An 18372-nucleotide genomic window follows, 5' to 3' on the forward strand; every position below is an offset into this window, starting at 1 on the left:
TTTAAATTTAATGAACATGTTATTTGAACCGTAATCCTCTTGTTACTTTCTGAGATGCGAGCAATTTGTCTGACATATTTTGAGGATTTTCTGTGTGAAAGACAACATGAAGGTTTACAAATACGATTAAGCTATGGATTCTACCTGATGTTTAGAAAGAGAGACTTATACAAAGACAGCCAAAATAGAAGGTAGAACGTCATAATTGCTCTAATAGTCATTGGAGCACGAGCAAGGAGAGAAATTTTGACTGCGGGTATCAGAGAGGTCTTCATGGAACAGGACATATTTTATCCGGGCTATAAGAGTACAATAGGATTTGAGGATTAAAGAGACAAGTAGAAGATTTTGTGACTAAAGGAACAAAGCATGCTCTGGGACCAATGAGTAGTTTTAACATGCTTGGACACTGCTCTCTGTTGTCTGTCTAGACAAGTATGATAGTAGATAAGGTCAGAAAGATGGACAAGAGTCGTCAAGAGATACTTGGATCAAATTGGAGTTATCCTGTAGGCACAAGGAAACTTAGAGAATTTAAAGTTGAAAATAACATTAGCATAATTTTGCCTTTAAAACTAGGGGGGAAATGGATGGAATTGTTAAAATGTAAATGGAAACATTTTTTTGGTTCCTGTCCACCTTTTATTTTCCTTATCCTTATAGTGGTTCTTCCTACTTCAATCTCAAATGTGGAAAAATAAGAGGAGGGAATAGATTTTTAAAGTAAAGAGGCAAGAAGAGAAATGAGAAGCAAAGGAATGACTTCTTCACTTAATTCTTCCTGTGGTGGTATTTTCTAGTTGCAGAATTTATAATATGTTTTGTAAAAACCATACAGGTTGTTATTGGCAAATATTCTTGTAAGTTTTTATACTTGTTTCAGTAAGTTGTATTCTCAAGAAATGTGTTATTGGGGGTTGGTGTCCTCTCACCCCGACCTTTGCCAGAGGGGCCGCAGCATCATGACAGGCTCCAAAGCAAGGCCACGAGTGGCTTCCTTGGCCTCAGGCCCTGGTGGTGAATGTGGACAGAGTGGGCCGAAGAGGCAGCCGCCCTCCTGGAGCAGCCGGTACGCAAGGACAGGATGGTGAGCGGTGTGAGCAAGGGGCCCCCAGGGGTCCGGAGCGTGCACAAGGTGCACCTCCCTGTCCTCCTGGAGCGCTACAAGCCCCTGGAGGAGCCAGCACCTGGCGAGAAGCCCAAGAGGAGGTACCTGCCAAACTGAAGAACTACAGCAAGAATGTTGGGAAGGTCATCAACAAAGGAAGCCACTACATGATCATTGGCCTGCCCGGCTTTGCTGTGGTCTACTCTGCCCTGTTCGGAGTAGCCACCAAGCCTGGTCTCGTTCCTCCGCCAAAGGGAACTGCGAGGGCAAACACACAAAAATGGATGAAAGCTCTGCTCTGGGAGCTCTGCGAATCCAGGACCATTTCAGCCCTGAACCTACAAAATCCTTGGAGGAAAACAATGTGACCTCAGTGAACTGGATGAATGTTATGAACGGAACATCGCTGCCCATCCTCTGAGCTTTTCATGACTAGCACACAGGTGACTCCGATGGACAGTCCTGCAGAGAATTAGGCCCACATTAGGTTTGGTATTCTAGTGTGCTAACCCACAGGGGCTGGCGTGGAGGCAAACACTTGACAAAGGGGAGCACTCTGGGTGGGTGGCGGAGTGGTGATTATAAGGGAGAAAGGGAATTTTGACCTGGGCTAAGATGATCTGTTATGTTCTGGAAAGGTCACCCTGACACGGCACTCACAGCCCTTGGCTGCCTCTGTTCTGGGGGCAGCAAAGGAGCTGTTTGTCAGTCATGCACCCCAGCTTCTGCCTCTACCTCTTTGTCACCTGGAGTTTAATTATGGTCTTGAGAAGAAGGAAGGAAGGAAAATCTCTTTGAAGGTTGTGATGCTTTGAAAACTGTTGATGACGTGCATGACTGCTTAAAGCAGATAAAACTTGTGATTCCCACCTCCCCCCCCCCCCCCCCCGCCCATGACACAAATGTGCAGTAGTGGTGAAGGAAGGAGGGAGGTCAGACGCAGGCTGGATTGAAGAGGTCGCTTGAGCAAGTGCTCCTGTCATACTCAGCCAGCCCAGTCTGGCTCTGTGTTTGGAGCTGTACACCTCAACTGTTGGCCATCATCGCCTACTCCTGACTGTTCAACACCTCTTCACCAAGCCACCAAAGGCCCTTTGTCTTGGAAGAGAGGGAGACACTACGCCTGCAAGGAAAGTGTGTGATTTAGGGAAGGAACCAGTAAGTGGGAGACAGGTGTGCTGGAAGTAAAAACAAGAAAGACGGTGAACAGGAGGAGTGGAAGTAGGGCAGCCAGGTCTGGTTTATGAGCCCTGGGGAATCTTAATTGGGCTTAATCAGTTCTGTGCAGGGACAAGGGATGATGGGTGGCTACGGGTGCTTTAAATCCCTCTGAAGCCCATGAGCTCTCACTGACTGCCTTTGTAGCATCCTTTCCTCTTTGGTGCTGCCAAGTTTGTCTGCATCTCACCTGGATTCAGAGATCAGCACCGCATGGGTCCTGAGCTGGATGCTCCACCAGGACAACCCTGAGACTGCCATTGGACCATTGGCCAGGGAGGTGAAAAAGAGGAGACTCCTTTTAACATACCCCTCCACCAACCTCTGTGATAGGCCACAGTTCTGTTTCCAGAATATCCAGAAGTCCAAATAGTTGTTGCTGATCAATCTGTAGGATGGGTAGCAACACCTGCATGTTTCCCTAAGTTCCCCAGGCCTTGCAAAGGAGGCCTCAGTGCTCATGCTTCACTGCTCAAGCCAACCAGGTGGCACTAGCGTTTGGAGAAGGTGGGTGGGGAAGAAAGACAAATGTACAGAAAAAGGAACCAGTGTAGGAGAAAGTTGTAGCTAGACATTCTGGAGGCTCATGTTGAAGATGAACTTGGATCCAGTTCTGCATCATTAATATTTGTGAGGAAAAGACAAAACAGTCTTGTTTTAACTCAAATGATGAAAGTTAATAATGGCACATTTTCACACATGTAACTACAGTTTGCCCGGTCATGCTGAGACTCGGGGAAGAGATGTAAGTGGAAGAAAAAGTCAAGCATAGTTTAATGGGCGAGCCAGGCCTTTGTGGCTCATGGGTGATGGGAGGGAGGAGCCTGTGGTAGGCTTGGAGGATGTCCCTCCCCAGTGGCCCAGTGATGCTGACATACCCCAGAGAAGACTACTGAGTCCCCATGGGGGAATGGAAGTGTGACCCAGAAAGGGACCAGAGCCGCTGAGGCCTATCTGGCAAAGACCTTCCCTGTCCCATCCCCGGAATGTAGACATATCAGGCCAAGCACATTTGGCCCCGAAATTTGAATGGTCTGATTAAGAATTAACCTAGAGGGGTGCCTGGGTGGCTCAGTGGGTTAAAGCCTCTGCCTTAGGCTCAGGTCATGATTCCCGGGTCCTGGGATCAAGCCCCGCATTGGGCTCTCTGCTCCGTGAAGAGCCTGCTTTCTCCTCTCTCTCTGCCTGCCGCTCGGCCTACTTGTGATCTCTGTCTATCAAATAAATAAATAAAATCTTAAAAAAAAAAAAAGAAAGAACCTAGAAATTTCATTAGTCAGAACCTTACAGGAATTGTCCCGAGAGCCAGATTTCTGTGTACAGATGAAACTTGTCCCAGCTGTCACTGAGTGCTCATTTTCACCCTGACAGGACATCCATGTTGCAGATTACCTTTTTGCCTTTTTCTCTGTCTTTAGTTTTTCTTTTTTTTTTTTAATGTCCAGTTCCACACCCTACTGCAAATTTTTAGAGCTTTGTCTTTACACACTTGACCAAGAGTCTTTTGTATACTTTTCTTGTCCTGTTATGTAAATAAAACCCTCAATTTGTTTAAAAAAAAAAAAAAAAAGGAAGGTAGGAAAGAAAGAAAAAAGAAAAAAAGATATTTGGGTCATTTCTAACAATTCTGTAGGGTTAGTATCCCATTAAATTGAGGGAATGAACATTTAACTCATTAATTCAGTAACTTACCTGTTATGAAAGGTGTTGTGGAATATTTTACCCAATCCTTTGGCAACATATTTATTTACTATGTCTCAAGCACAGTCTTTACCCTCCTGGAGTTTATAGTTTAGGACAGAAGAAAGATTTTTAAACAAGTAATTATAGTTATTTAATCAAGGATCCCAATAAATATATGAGGGGAAAAAATAGGATATTAGGAGAGCATGTATCAGGAGACTTTGGGAATTTAGGAAGTCTTTCCTAAGGGAGAGATACTTAAGCCACAACCTAAAGTTGTAGTAGGTGTTATCTAGATGAACAGCTGGTATAAAGGCCTGAGTTGGGAAGGAGCTTGGCATCTTTGAGGAATTAAAAAGGCAGGGATGGGGGTGGGCTTATGTGTAGATTAGTCTGAGATAAGATAGAGAGATAGGTAGAGGATAGGTAGAGGTGGGATGATGAGGCCACACAGGGCCACACAGACTTTAGATGTCATCTGAGTACAGTGAGTAGCTATTTAAAACAGGGTTTTACAGGTGCCTGGGTGGCTCAGTTGGTTAAGTGTCTGCCTTTGGCTCAGATCATGATCCCAGAGTCCTGGGATCAAGCTCTGCATCAGGCTCCCTGTTCAGTGGGGAGCCTGCTTCTCCCTCTCCCTTTGCTGCTCCCCCACCTGTGCTCTTTCTCCTTCTCTCACTCTCTCTCCCACTCTTTGTCAAATAAATAAAATCTTTTAAAAAAATAAGTAGTGTTTTACATACAGGAGGAACATAGTCATATTTGTTTTAAAATGATTATTCTGGCTACAGTGTGGAAAGAGAAGGGAAGCAAGAAAAGAAATGGGGCAACTAGTTAGAAACAGTGTAGGGAGGAAGTTGGCATGGACTTGGTTGGTGCTAGTGGAAAGGGACAGATAGAGGAAGAAAATCATCAGACTGCACTAGGGCAGGGGGAGGACACATGAAACTCAGCTTTCTGGTGTGAGCTACTGTTTGGATAGTGGTTACATCCACAAGATAAGGACCATGTTTGTAGGGGGAATATCGTGTAATCAGTTTTGGCCATGTTGGGTTTGTGGTATATACGTGAGACACTGTCATAGAGATATTGAGTAGGCAATCGGATATGTGGAAATGGAACTTAAATTTAGATATGGCCAGGTCTAGGTTTTATGTTTTAGATGAACTCTTCCAAATACATAACCTATCATGGTATAGTGAAAGTATGGAATCAAGAGGAAGTAAGCGCCAAGTGCCTTATGAGAAATCTTGACAGACACAAATAGATCCTCTGGCACGTGTTGTCTCCACAAAGTGATGGTTCTTTTACAACAAGTTGATTTTAAGAACTGTGATTACATTCCTGGATTTTGACAAAAGAATGTTTTGCTCTGTTTTTGTTGATCTAGATTGATCGTACTAAAAAACCAGCAGTCAGATTGCCTGAAGATAATAGAATAAAATCTGAAAATAAAGATCATGAGCAACAGTCTCCTCAGGATGGGAAAGTTGTTCCTGATCGTTCCACAAAGCCAGTATTTCCCCCTCCAACTGCCATGTTAACAGATGAAGAAAAAGCTCGTATTCATGCAGAAACCGCTCTTCTAATGGAGAAAAACAGACAAGAAAAAGAACTCCGAGAAAGGCAGCAAGAAGAACAGAAAGAGAAACTGAGGAGAGAAGAACAAGAACAAAAAGCCAGAAAGAAACAAGAAGCTGAAGAAAATGAAATCACAGAAAAGCAACAGAAAGCAAAAGAAGAAATGGAGAAGAGAGAAAGTGAGGCCAAGAAAGAAGATAAAGAAATTTCAGCAAAGAGGGGCAGAGAAATAACAGGAGTAAAAAGACAAAGTAAAAGTGAACATGAAACTACCGATGCCAAGAAGTCTGCAGAAGACAGGGGCAAAAGGTGTCCCACCCCAGAACTGCAGCAAAAGGCAGTGGGAGATGTGCCCCATGCTTCAGTGGCAGGAGATTCAAATTCAGGCAAGGTAAGCAGAAACAAACAGTACAAACTGGCAAGTAAGTGAAATAAATTGTTAGATAAAAAGATGACACCAGGGGCGCCTGGGTGGCTCAGTGGGTTAAAGCCTCTGCCTTCGGCTCAGGTCATGATCCCAGGGTCCTGGGATCGAGCCCCGCATCGGGCTCTCCGCTCAGCGGGGAGCCTGCTTCCCCCTCTCTCTCTGCCTTTCTCTCTGTCTACTTGTGATCTCTGTCAAATAAATAAATAAAGTCTTTTAAAAAAAAAGATGACACCAGGGGCATTCCATAAATAGGGCGGACCTTTTAAGTGATTTTCTAGTGGGTGATAGATTTGTACTGACCCATCTACATTTGTAGCTCACCCACTCTCCTTTGATTGACTGGGAATGGGATTGCTTTTATGTCTGTGAAATGCAATATTTTTTTAGCAATTGAGATAACTTGCTGCAGTCTTCATTTTTATGGAATTTTTTTATCTAGAAAATTTTTATCTAGAAAAAAAATTTTTTTTATCTAGAAAAATGTGAAATATAACCTCCCTCTCAGTGTGAAGGAGTTAGGTGTCAAATGTGTGTATGATAGAGCTTGTACCTGCTTAGAATATGTCCAAAATGAGTGACATCTAAATGCGTCAACATTTCTCTTTGCGTATAGTGATTTTTTGTGGTCATGTCTATGGCATTTTGTTTGTTGCTTCATCTAGTCAATAATACTGGCAATAATCCCATTAGTATTGCCTTTTTCTGCTCTTGGCTGTTCCCCAAGATTGACTCCCATAATTTGGGGGAACATTTTTCGTTGTTATTCTTCTTTAACCTAATGATATCATATGTGCTTTTTATTTTTTTTTCCTGTATTATACAGTTAACGGTGCTTTTCCCTTTTGAACAACAAATAAGTTTCTATAATAGCAGGAACCGTTATAGCCCTTTTTATATACACGTAAATGGAAATATATTTTTGGTAGTGTAAAAAAGACTTCGGATAGAAGGCAAAATACCATCTTTACAGAATGTCAATCTTTATAACTTCTGAAGCAGCAGTTCAGGCACAGACCAGAATTAACAATTCATATTAATGGCACGCTTATCCAGGGACACTTATCTAGTAACCTTAACTATCAAAAATAAAGCTCTCTGGGCACTTGAGTGGCATTGTGCACATCATGATCTCAGGGTTGTGAGATTGGGTCCCATGTTAGGCTCTGTGCTGGGCATGGAGCCTGCATAAGATTCTCTCACTCCCTCTCCCTCAACCCTTCCCCCACCCCACTCACATCATTCATGCTCACTCTCAAAAAAAAAAAAAGTGTGTGTGTGTGTGTGTGTGTATCAGTATCATACAGAAGCCTTCTAAACACCTAAAGTTAGAGAAATGAAGCCCATGTACTAAAATGCTGTCTCACTATTCATGGGAGACTCAGAATTGTTGAGCTATTACAGTTTAAATATTATTCATTGAGTAGCTATTATACACCAAGTATTTTTCCTACATTATCTTATTCTTCTAATGATAAGTCCATGAGGTATTCAGTTTGCAAATAAAATTGAAGTTTGGAGGTTAAGTATTCTGCCTAGGAGCCCATGTGCAATAAGATTCCAAAGCCACTTCTTCTCTATCTTGCTTCACTTAGAGGCAGACAGTCCTAAGAACTTAAAGCATTCATGTTTCTGGGGCCTTTCAGTATAGGTGCCACACTTGATCTTAGCCAAAAGGCCGAGAAGCGATATAGGTGCCAAATACAAATCTAAATAGCTCTACAAATCTAACCTTGAGATAATCACATTAGTCTTTGATGTTTCCTATAATATATAACACATTGAAAAAAGTTACTATATATATATATATATATTACTTATTGTATGCTCTTTTAAAAGTAAGCAAAATATGTGATTTATTCTGGAATAAATTTTATTAAAATTGTCACAAATACTTAGAAGTTTTTATTTTACTGTAGTTATTTTTTAAATAAACTGTAAAGTTCAAGTGAATTTTTAAAGGAACCTATGATAGATTCCAAGAGGATATAAAATGGATTTTGTACTTTTGAACATTGTTCTGTATGAATATCCCATAATCTATTCATTCTCTTTAATATGTTCATTTTGGGAGAACATGACCACTTTGAAAGCAACCAAATCATGTGAGATTAAAATAAAAAGACAGTGTTCAAGGGGCACCTGGGTGGCTCAGTCGGTTGGGCGTCTGCCTTCGGCTTCGGTCATGGTCCCAGAGTCCTGGGATCGAGTCCCGCATCAGGCTCTCTGCTAAGCAGGGAGCCTGCTACCTTCTCTCTCTCTGCCTGCCTCTCTGCCTACTTGTGATCTCTGTCAAATAAATAAATAAAATCTTTAAAAAAAAAAAAAAAGGACAGCGTTTAAAGGAGGTCATGGTGAATATACACTGATGACCAGCAACACACTTGGCCGTGTATTATGAATCAGTGCTTCCCTATCCACTGCGATTTGCACACTTCCCTCTCCCACCGCATTGATTCATCAGTTTATTTTCTCCTTTATCTTTAGTGTTGGGAAATCCCACATAGATAATTAAGAATATCTACTTTGACAATAAAATTAAATAAACTTTGCAGAGATCTCATTTTTTTTCTCCTATTATATTTTCACTCTCATGGATTTACTTGTATTAGCTAGTGATTGACAGGCAAGTCTATCATGGAGGATAGTTTGAGTTTTCTTTCACTTCTGAAATTTTAATAATTTTACAGCCTGCTAAGATTAAAGGACAACCAGAAAGTGGAATTCTGAAAACTGGAACTTTTAGAGAGAATACAGAAGACACTGAAAGAAATAAAGTAAGTGGTAGTGTGTTGAGTGGGGGGAACCTATGGATTTTAACCATGTGGTTGTCTTTACCATGTTGTCATCCTCCATCTTAAGATCTGCTTTCTGAGGAAAAGCAGATTTATTTTCCATAACTGTGTTTTTGTTTGTTTTTTTACATGATTGAGCCATTTATATGCTAAGAGGTGTAGATGTTTGTCTTCCTATTTAAAGTACAATAGTATATTCTACTCATTTTATGAAAATAGAAAATACCTAGACCTTACTACATGATCCACCAATTCTACTTCTAGGTATATACCCAAAAGAATTGAAAGCAGGGTCTGGAAGAAATACTTAACACACCTGTGTTCATAGAAGTATTATTGACAATAGCCTGATAGCCAAAAGATGGAAGCATCCCAAATATCCATCCACAGATGAATATATAAATAAATGTGGTATTTACATACAGTGGTGTATTATTTAGCCTTTTATAAATGAAGGAAATTCTGACACATGCTACAACATAGATGAATCTTCAGGACATTTTGCAAGTGAAATTAGCCAGTCACAGACAAATACTGTATGATTCCATTTATATACGGTGGTTGCCAGGTGAATGGAGGAAGTGCAGAGTTGTTTAATTGGGTGCATAGTTTCCATTTTGCAAGATGAAGAGAGTTCTTGAAATTGGTTGCACAGCACTGCAAATGATGCTTAATGCCACTAACCTATACACTTAAAATAGGTTAAGATGACAAATTTTGTTCTATGTGTATTTCATCACAATTTTAAAAATATTTAGGTCTTATAAGATATTTTTGCCTTTGTTTTTTTTGAGTTTTGTTGAGGTATAACTTGCATACCATAAAATCCACCCATTTTTAGTTTACAGTTCAGTGATTGCAGTTTAAATTACAAAACAAGTATTAACCCAGGTTTAGAACATTTTAAATTCCTTGTTTTTGTCCTAAAGCCACAGACAACCATGATCTACTCTGTCTCCATAGCTAGGTCACTTCTGGGCATATCATTTAAATGTAGTTTTGTGTGTGTGTGTGTGTGTGTGTGTGTGTGTGTGGTCTTTTGCATTTGTCTTTAGCTAATATAATTTTTTGAGATTCATCCAGTTATAATGTGTATCAGTTTATTCCTTTGTATTTGCTGAATAGTATTCCCTTATGTGGATATACCACATTTTATTCATTCACCAGTTAATGGATATTTGGATTGCTTCTCCTGCTTTTGGGCTTTTATAAATAATGCTGCTGTGAACATTTGCATACAAATCTTTGTGTGGATATGTGTTTTCATTTCTTTTGTGTTGATACCTAGCAGTGAAATTGTGTTTGTGTTTTTTTAAGGAAACTTTAAAAACCACCATCATTATGGGCTTGTGCATACACACATTTCCCTTCCTTTTGCAAGCAATATTTGGAATTTAAAACCACATGTAGTTAGTTCTTCATTTTTAAACTTGATTTTAAAAATATTAAGGGGGGGGCACCTGGGTGGCTCAGTGGGTTAAAGCCTCTGCCTTCGGCTCAGGTCACGATCCCAGGGTGTTAGGATCAAGCCCCATGTTGGGCTCTCTGCTCAGCGGGGAGCCTGCTTTCCCTCTTTCTCTCTGCCTGCCTCTCTGCCTACTTGTGATCTCTGTCTAGTAAATAAAATCTTTTAAAAAAATAAAAATAAAAATAAAAATATTAAGGGCAGCCAACACAAGGCTTTTTGATTTTTTGGACAGGTAGCTTAAGTTTGTATATGGCACAATTTAATTTAAAAAAAAATTTTTTTTTTTTTTTTTTTAAACTAGGCTCGAGAGCCTTTGACAAGAGCACGAAGTGAAGAAATGGGAAGGATCGTACCAGGACTGCCTTCAGGCTGGGCCAAGGTAAAACTCAAAATTAGCACATAAATAAATAACATGGTCGTGTGTTCTGATTTAAAAAGCTTTTTTTTGTTGTTTATTCTATGTCCTCTCTAATGCAGAGTCAGTTCTGTTTCTTCATGATGGAAGATATAGCTCACTTCCCTAATTACAGCATGTTTAGATTTCTCAGTATATCCAATCTGAGCTGTCGGCTACAATATATGAGAGCATATCTGGCATTTGTCATTTAGAAACAGTTTATTTAATAACCTAAAGTTCTTTGGAAGTTTTATTATAGAAGTAATTATTACCATCTTATCAAATTATTTTAATCCAAAAGTAAATTTAGCAGTGGAACTTTTGAGTGACTTTTTTTGTTTGTAATGGTCATTGTTCTTTGACCTGTTTTTTGTTTTTGTCTCTTTTCCATTTAAGTTTCTTGACCCAATCACTGGAACTTTTCGTTATTATCATTCACCCACCAACACTGTTCATATGTATCCGCCGGAAATGGCTCCTTCATCTGCACCTCCTTCCACCCCTCCAACTCATAAAGCCAAGCCACAGATTCCTGCTGAGCGGGATAGGGAACCGTCCAAACTGAAGCGCTCCTACTCCTCCCCAGATATAACCCAGGCCATTCAAGAGGAAGAAAAGAGGAAGCCAACAGTAACTCCAGCAGTTAATCGGGAAAACAAGTAAGTTTATCCAACTCTTAGAACTAGAATAATTTGCTATATTGAAAACTTCTTCTCTAAACATACCAGTTTATTAATAGCAGGGAGTCAGAAATTTCTGAGGATGGCTATAGTGGCCATTGTTATTTAGCACAGAGGGAAAAAATGAGAGGATTACATTCCTTGGTTTTTATCTCAAATACTAACCTAAATATATCAGGGAAGATTATCATAATAAGTATTATTGTAGATATAAAAGAATATACATTATTATATTTTAAGGCAGCATGGTATAGACTACCTAGAAGTTTTTCATAAATCTCCATGGTCCCTAAATTCCTCTAAAGAGGAATTGTTGAGTTTGTCTTGTTGCAGTTCTCAAATTCCAAACTTTTTAACTTCAGCTGTACTGTGGAAGCAAACTTAAATAGTATTAGAATAACAGGTATTGTGTGTGTCAGCTCCTCATCCTTACTCTGTTCCCTTTTTCTTCATTGCATTTTTGCTGTTCACAAGTAGTGATTGATCAGTAGGTTCAATTAATTTTCCCAAACCAATATCTCATTTAGATGTATTCCTGGTGTGATATCTCCAATGCTCCTGGCTTATGATTTGATAAGATTATGAGGAGATAATTATCAAATCTGCCTATCACTTCTAATGCTTACTTTTAGGGGAAAGGGATAGATGGAAGTACACATAAATGGGTTTATATTAGGACTCACTATTAAAACTGGTAAGAGGGGTGCCTGGGTGGCTCAGTCATTAAGCATTTGCCTTCATTGTCCCAGGGTCTGGGATGGAGCCCCACACGTCTTTGGGCTCCTTGCTCAGTGGGAAGCCTGCTTTCCTTCTGCCACTTCTCCTGCTTGTGTTGCCTCTCTCGCTGTCTCTGTCAAATAAATAAGTAAAATCTTAAAAAAAAAAAAAAATGGTAAGATTTAATTCTTTATTGAATCATCATTCTTTTTTTTTTTTTAAAGATTTTTATTTATTTATATGACAGACAGAGATCACAAGTAGGCAGAGAACCAGACAGACAGAGAGGAGGAAGCAGGCTCCCCGCTGAGCAGAGAGCCCGATGCGGGCCTCGATCCCAGGACCCTAGGTCATCCTGAGCCGAAGACAGAGGCTTTAACCCACTGAGCCACCCAGGCGCCCCTGAATCATCATTCTTATTAAAGTTTGTTAACTTAAGGATTTTAAGTTTTTGAAAACAATCACACATGCAGTATTTTTATATGTATTTTTATATGTATGCAACAGAGGAGTACATGAATGCATACATGAGCATTCATGTAAAGAATGAAGCTTAAGCATAAAACGTGTAAAGAAAAGCTGATTGAAACATGGTTTAATCTGTTCTTAATATTTCAGGATTGAAAGTATGCTTATAATCAATAATAAAAAAAATAAGATTTTTCTTAATGCTGTAGCAATTCTAGAAGCTCTGCATATAAGTCCAATACACTACATAACAAAAGTCTTAAAGACATTCTCTAGTCCAGTGCTGTTCAGTATGGTAGTTGTTATTTAGAATTATAGCAGGTATAACTGAGGAGCTGGAATTTTTAATTTCACTTTAAATTTAAATAGCTCCCTGTGGCCAGTGGCTTCCACATTGTCAGCACATGTTTATGTTTCAGGTAATGGTACCCAAATAATCCCTGCCTCTTTTGATATCTATTCCACAGTAATAAACTTTTTAGTCTTTGTTTGGCATTCTGGTTGAGTTCAACATTCGGTAATGCTAAACTTCCTAGGATTATTTAAAAGAATTCGAAAGAGCCTTCTCTACCAGAAGATGCTACCTGTTCATGAGAAGCCAGGGAATCTGTCTCAGGGTGTAAGAACCATAGACGCACATAAGAGGTTAAAGGTACTTGTTTATTGGGAGGGTCACAGAATATAACCGGTGTTACCTAGATAATAAATGTCTTGTAAAACCTAGTACCTTTATGACTTGTTGGCTACCATTTGTAGTATGAACCTTAATTTTAGATGCGGTGCATTTTAAGACATTATGTACATTTTTTCCTCAGGCCAACATGCTATCCTAAAGCTGAGATCACAAGGCTTTCTGCTTCTCAGATTCGGAACCTCAATCCTGTTTTTGGAGGATCTGGACCAGCTCTCACTGGACTTCGTAATTTAGGAAATACTTGTTATATGAACTCAATACTGCAGTGCCTATGTAATGCTCCACATTTGGCTGATTATTTCAACCGAAACTGTTACCAGGATGATATTAACAGGTAAAGAAATTTCCTACTTGTTGCAATGTAGTATTAAAAGGGTGATCTAAGTAACACTTCCTTACTAACCAGCTTCAGAGAAGTCAAATTAGGAAAGGGGAAAAAACATCTTTATTCTAAAGAAAAATGTGAGAAAAGCCGTCTCTGATTGGTAAAGGACAGACAGGAGAGGAGCAGTGCACGAAGGCAGAACCGCGGCAGAACCTTCGTCATAAACTGCAGTCTTTTGAGGAGGAGGAAGAGATGGGGCAGGGTTCACAGCCCAAAAGAAGCAAGTTGTGGCAGGGTATAATCAAAGTAAGATTCAGATGAGTATTTGGTAATAAACCTGTGAATAAATAAATAGTATTAGGTTACAGTCTGTGAAGAATTTAATATTGACCTCAGGAATCCACTGTACCTTAACTTTAAAAAAAAAACAAACCTTTATTTTAACTGTATTTACAAAGGTCAAATTTGTTGGGGCATAAAGGTGAAGTGGCTGAAGAATTTGGCATAATTATGAAAGCCCTGTGGACCGGACAGTACAGGTATATCAGTCCAAAAGACTTTAAAATCACCATTGGGAAGATCAATGACCAGTTTGCAGGATATAGCCAGCAAGATTCACAAGAACTGCTTCTGTTCCTAATGGATGGTCTCCATGAAGATCTAAATAAAGTAAGAAATCTGATTTTTCTAAGTTGTGAAGACTCTTTAGGGTTGCTCAACACTAATTTTTATAGCAATTCAAAATTGTAGTTGGGAATTGTTCAGTGCTAGTTTATTCAAATCTAGCGACTTTGTAGTAAGGCAGGGAACTATAAAACAAATATCTGATAGGTCTAATATTTTAAAAGAAATATATATTTGCTTATTAAAATGGTAGGCTGTATTATAAGAAATTAAAAATATTAAAAAAGAGATGACTGTGACCACATGTATTTGAAAGTAAATCATAAACACAAATTTTATAAAAGATTAGCTGTAGACCACCTGAATATCTTTATTAATGTATTTTTCTATATTTTTTGTATTTGATATTTTTATCCTTCTTTCTTAAAATAAGAATTACCTCATATAACTAGAGGACTCACATGAAAAGTTACTGAGGCACATATCTCTCAAATACCTTTGGGATCACTATTACCACTGAACATATATATACACACATATCTATATAGATATATACACACATACATGTACATGTAAATATGTATTTTGTGTACATGTATATATGAATATATATAAAGTATTCATCCATGAGCTTAGGACAACAAAAATTCTATCTAGGATATCATCTCTTCAAAAGCAAAATTTTCAACATTAAAAAAAATAAAATACATTTTTATTTAAAATTTTTATCTTAATTCCAGTTAGTTAATATTTGTTTCAGGTATACAATATAGTGATTCAGCACTTCCATACATGACCCAGTGCTCATCATGACAAGTGCACTCCTTAATCCCCATCCCTTAATAAAATACATTTTCTTAATTTGTTTTATAAAAGAAGTCCTGCAAGGCGCCTGAATGGCTTAGCTGTTTAAGCATTCAACTCTTGGTTTCAACTCAGGTCATGATTTCATGGTTGTGGGATCGAGCCCCACATTGGGCTCTGTGCTCAGTGCAGAGTCTGCTTCAGATTCTCTCTCCCTCTCTTTCACACACACTAAGTATGTAAAATATTTAATAAATTAATTAAAATAAGTCATACCCTGCTGACAAAGTAGGGTTGAGGGAGGGTTTTTAGCTAGAATTTTTGGTAGTACTTAATGAGATTAGAACTTCTTCATGAAAGGAGGCAGAAGTATTTAAATCTGCAAAGTATATGCCATATAGTCTTTCAATTCTGTATTTAAATGTTGACTTTGAGATAGTAATATAAATTTTAATATTAATCTTATTTCTAGGCTGATAATCGGAAGAGACATAAAGAAGAAAATAATGATCACCTTGATGACTTTAAAGCTGCAGAGCATGCTTGGCAGAAACACAAGCAGCTCAATGAATCTATTATTGTCGCACTTTTTCAGGGCCAGTTTAAATCCACGGTACAGTGCCTCACCTGTCACAAAAAGTCTAGGACATTTGAGGCCTTCATGTATTTGTCTCTACCCTTAGCTTCTACAAGTAAATGTACATTACAGGTAAGCTTGAGGGAAAATGATTGTTGAATAAATGCTGTTTATATGCATACAAACAAACTTTATTCAGCAATTTCTGCTCTTTACTCTTTACATAAATGTTTTATAGGTAAAACTCACATAAATTTTAATTATGTCTGATTAGAAAAATTTAAAGATTTTTTTTTAAAGTTCTCCTTTTTAAAAGGTATTTTCCTATTAAATATTCTTTCAGAATTGATGGTTTTTAAACTTACACTTTGAAGAAGTTTGAAAATTGTATATTGATTCTAATTTAGGTTCACTTTTATAAGAATTTGTTCTATCTGGGGATCAAATAAATAGCTCTTTTCCTCACACTAGCTTGTTGATACCTTTGTGTTCACTTTCTCAAGAATGTCCTTTCTTCCAGCCAGACTTCCTGAGGCATCAGGTAGAGGGCAGACACACAGGACTGCTTCCCTCACCACAGGCAGCACTCACCACGCACTGCACTCTTACTGTCGGCTCTTCCCTCGGGTTCCCCACTAGGTCCTAACCTTTATGAGGGGACTGTTTTCTTTGTTCACTGTTGGATCTGTCCTGCCCACCGAGTAATTTCTTGAGTAGATGCCGAGTGATACTGTGAAGAAATGAATTAATGAGTAACTATTTGTTTTTGCCTGCAGGATTGCCTTAGATTATTTTCCAAAGAAGAGAAGCTCACAGATAACAATCGGTTTTACTGCAGTCATTGCAGAACTCGACGGGATTCTTTAAAAAAGATAGAAATCTGGAAATTGCCGCCTGTGCTTTTAGTGCATCTGAAACGGTAAAGGAAACAAATTTTTCTATAATATTAGATGAAGTAATAAATAAATCCTTCAAGTAATTTTGTTGTACTGCCTGCTAAGGATGCATTACAAAGGAAAATTATCTCATTAGGGAAATAAGGCAGAAATGAGACTCTTGTTCCTTACCTTAGTGTTTGCAGTAACAGCGTAAAATGTTAACATGACTCTTTCATGTAATTTCAGTTTTTTTAATTTCAATTTTTAATAAATGAAATTATTGCATTTCAAATGTAGAATTTTACATCATTATAAAATATCAAATGAAAATAGCCAATAAAATTTATCAAACACTAAACTAAAAAAGATTTAATCATGTGCTGAAAATGAAATATAGACTGTTTCAAAGATTTATTTTAGAGCGAGCATGCACCTGCAGAGGGAAAGTCTTGAGAAGTTTGAGAGTCTCAGACTCCCCCATCAGCATGGAGCCCAAGGTGGGGTTCAACCTCAAGACCCTGAGTTGAAATGAAGAGTCAGGCGCTTAACCTAGGTGCCCCTGAAATACAGGATGTTTTTAAAATGTAGTCTTAAAGATGTTAAAGATGCCATTGTTGGGTGCAGACCTTTTTGTCCAGATTTTTCCAGCCTGTGAGAAAGACCTGACCCTATAATAGAAGGATGAAGAGCGGAGAGTTGTAAAACATGTCTCAGGTCTTTTGATATTTTTTTTTTTGTCTTTATATATAGTCTATCCATGGAGTGATAACTATGAGTCATTATCTTCAAAAACTGTTAAAAGTTTCATCTTTTTATTGAGAGCTGTAATTTTGTTTCAAAGAAAGCATTTCTATTCTTATTTGTTTCATTTTGTATTACTGAAGATTCTTTGGCAGATACGATCATTTCAGCATTGATGTGTTCAAATTCCTCATGTAAATTTTCTAACAAAAGCTTGTTACATCAGTTTTTCTCTTGAGGATTGTAGAGGTGTAGAGAAACATTCTTTAAATGAGTATACATTTGTTCTGTTAAAATTTTTAATGACGCATATTCTTTGCAGAATATCTAAAAATATAAATGGTTCAAAATTCAGTTTGAAAATTAACTCAAATAATATTATTAATATTGTAATAATATATATTGTTATATGTAATATTATAACATACCAGTATTTTGGCGTTTTGAGTATGTCAGGACAGTGGGATGCCATTACAGTTTTCCCCTGCTATGCAGAAGACGTATTCCTATGAAATCTTTCATAAGCCAAAATGGCAAAAAACAAAGAAGCAGTTACTATTAATTTACATGGAAAGTCTTTGAACATTTCCAGACCCCAGAAATAACCTTCTCTTGGGCTTTTCTTAGGACATAGCTTGCAAACAGATGCACAGAGTAAGTTAAGATACAACATGGATGCCAACAGTTCAGAGCTGCGGCATCTTAATGCCAAATATTCCGGGCAGGAGCTTGGTGGGCCACTCTTGCTGCTTGGCTGGGCACCTGCTGCCCCCACCAGCTTATTGCAAAACACATGCTGCTGAGCTTTTCACCTTTTTTCTTAAAGGCAGAAAGCCTCTTTAGATTTCTTTTGGTTAGCAAAAACAGGTACTAATCCAAGTCTTTCGTAAAACAAAGCAGTGTCACACCGACTTTCGAGAAGCAGGGAGGTCCTGTGTAGTCTGCATGCTTGCAGTTTCCAGCTCCAGTGTCCCCAGTAGTACCATCTTAAATGTAGAGTTGCTCTCCTCAGTCTTTCTTCTGTACTTGGGTGGTGACTAGCATTATAAACATGGGACATCAGTTTGTTGCCTTTGTAGACCCAAAGGCTTAGGGATCAAGGGACCAAGGTAGGAGTAGGACTCTGTCTTTACTCCCCTTAGCTGTTTGACTTAGGGCAAGTCATTTCATATCTGTATGCCTCAGTTTTC

At 38.5% G+C, this 18372-nt stretch overlaps 1 protein-coding gene across 1 annotated transcript in view; it reads left to right on the plus strand.

The window, feature by feature from the left end:
• The window catches only part of USP8 (ubiquitin specific peptidase 8), a 74459-nt gene that overhangs the window by 54744 nt on the left and 1343 nt on the right, over positions 1-18372 (plus strand). The window contains exons 11-18 of the mRNA XM_080809585.1: positions 5400-5981; positions 8705-8791; positions 10579-10656; positions 11071-11333; positions 13355-13567; positions 14017-14227; positions 15459-15695; positions 16340-16482. Of these exons, the coding sequence (XP_080665711.1) occupies positions 5400-5981; positions 8705-8791; positions 10579-10656; positions 11071-11333; positions 13355-13567; positions 14017-14227; positions 15459-15695; positions 16340-16482 (1814 nt within the window). The remainder of the gene's footprint in view (positions 1-5399; positions 5982-8704; positions 8792-10578; positions 10657-11070; positions 11334-13354; positions 13568-14016; positions 14228-15458; positions 15696-16339; positions 16483-18372) is intronic.

This window comes from Martes martes, assembly GCF_963455335.1.
Source record: "Martes martes genome assembly, chromosome: 7".
Lineage (NCBI taxonomy): Eukaryota > Metazoa > Chordata > Mammalia > Carnivora > Mustelidae > Martes > Martes martes.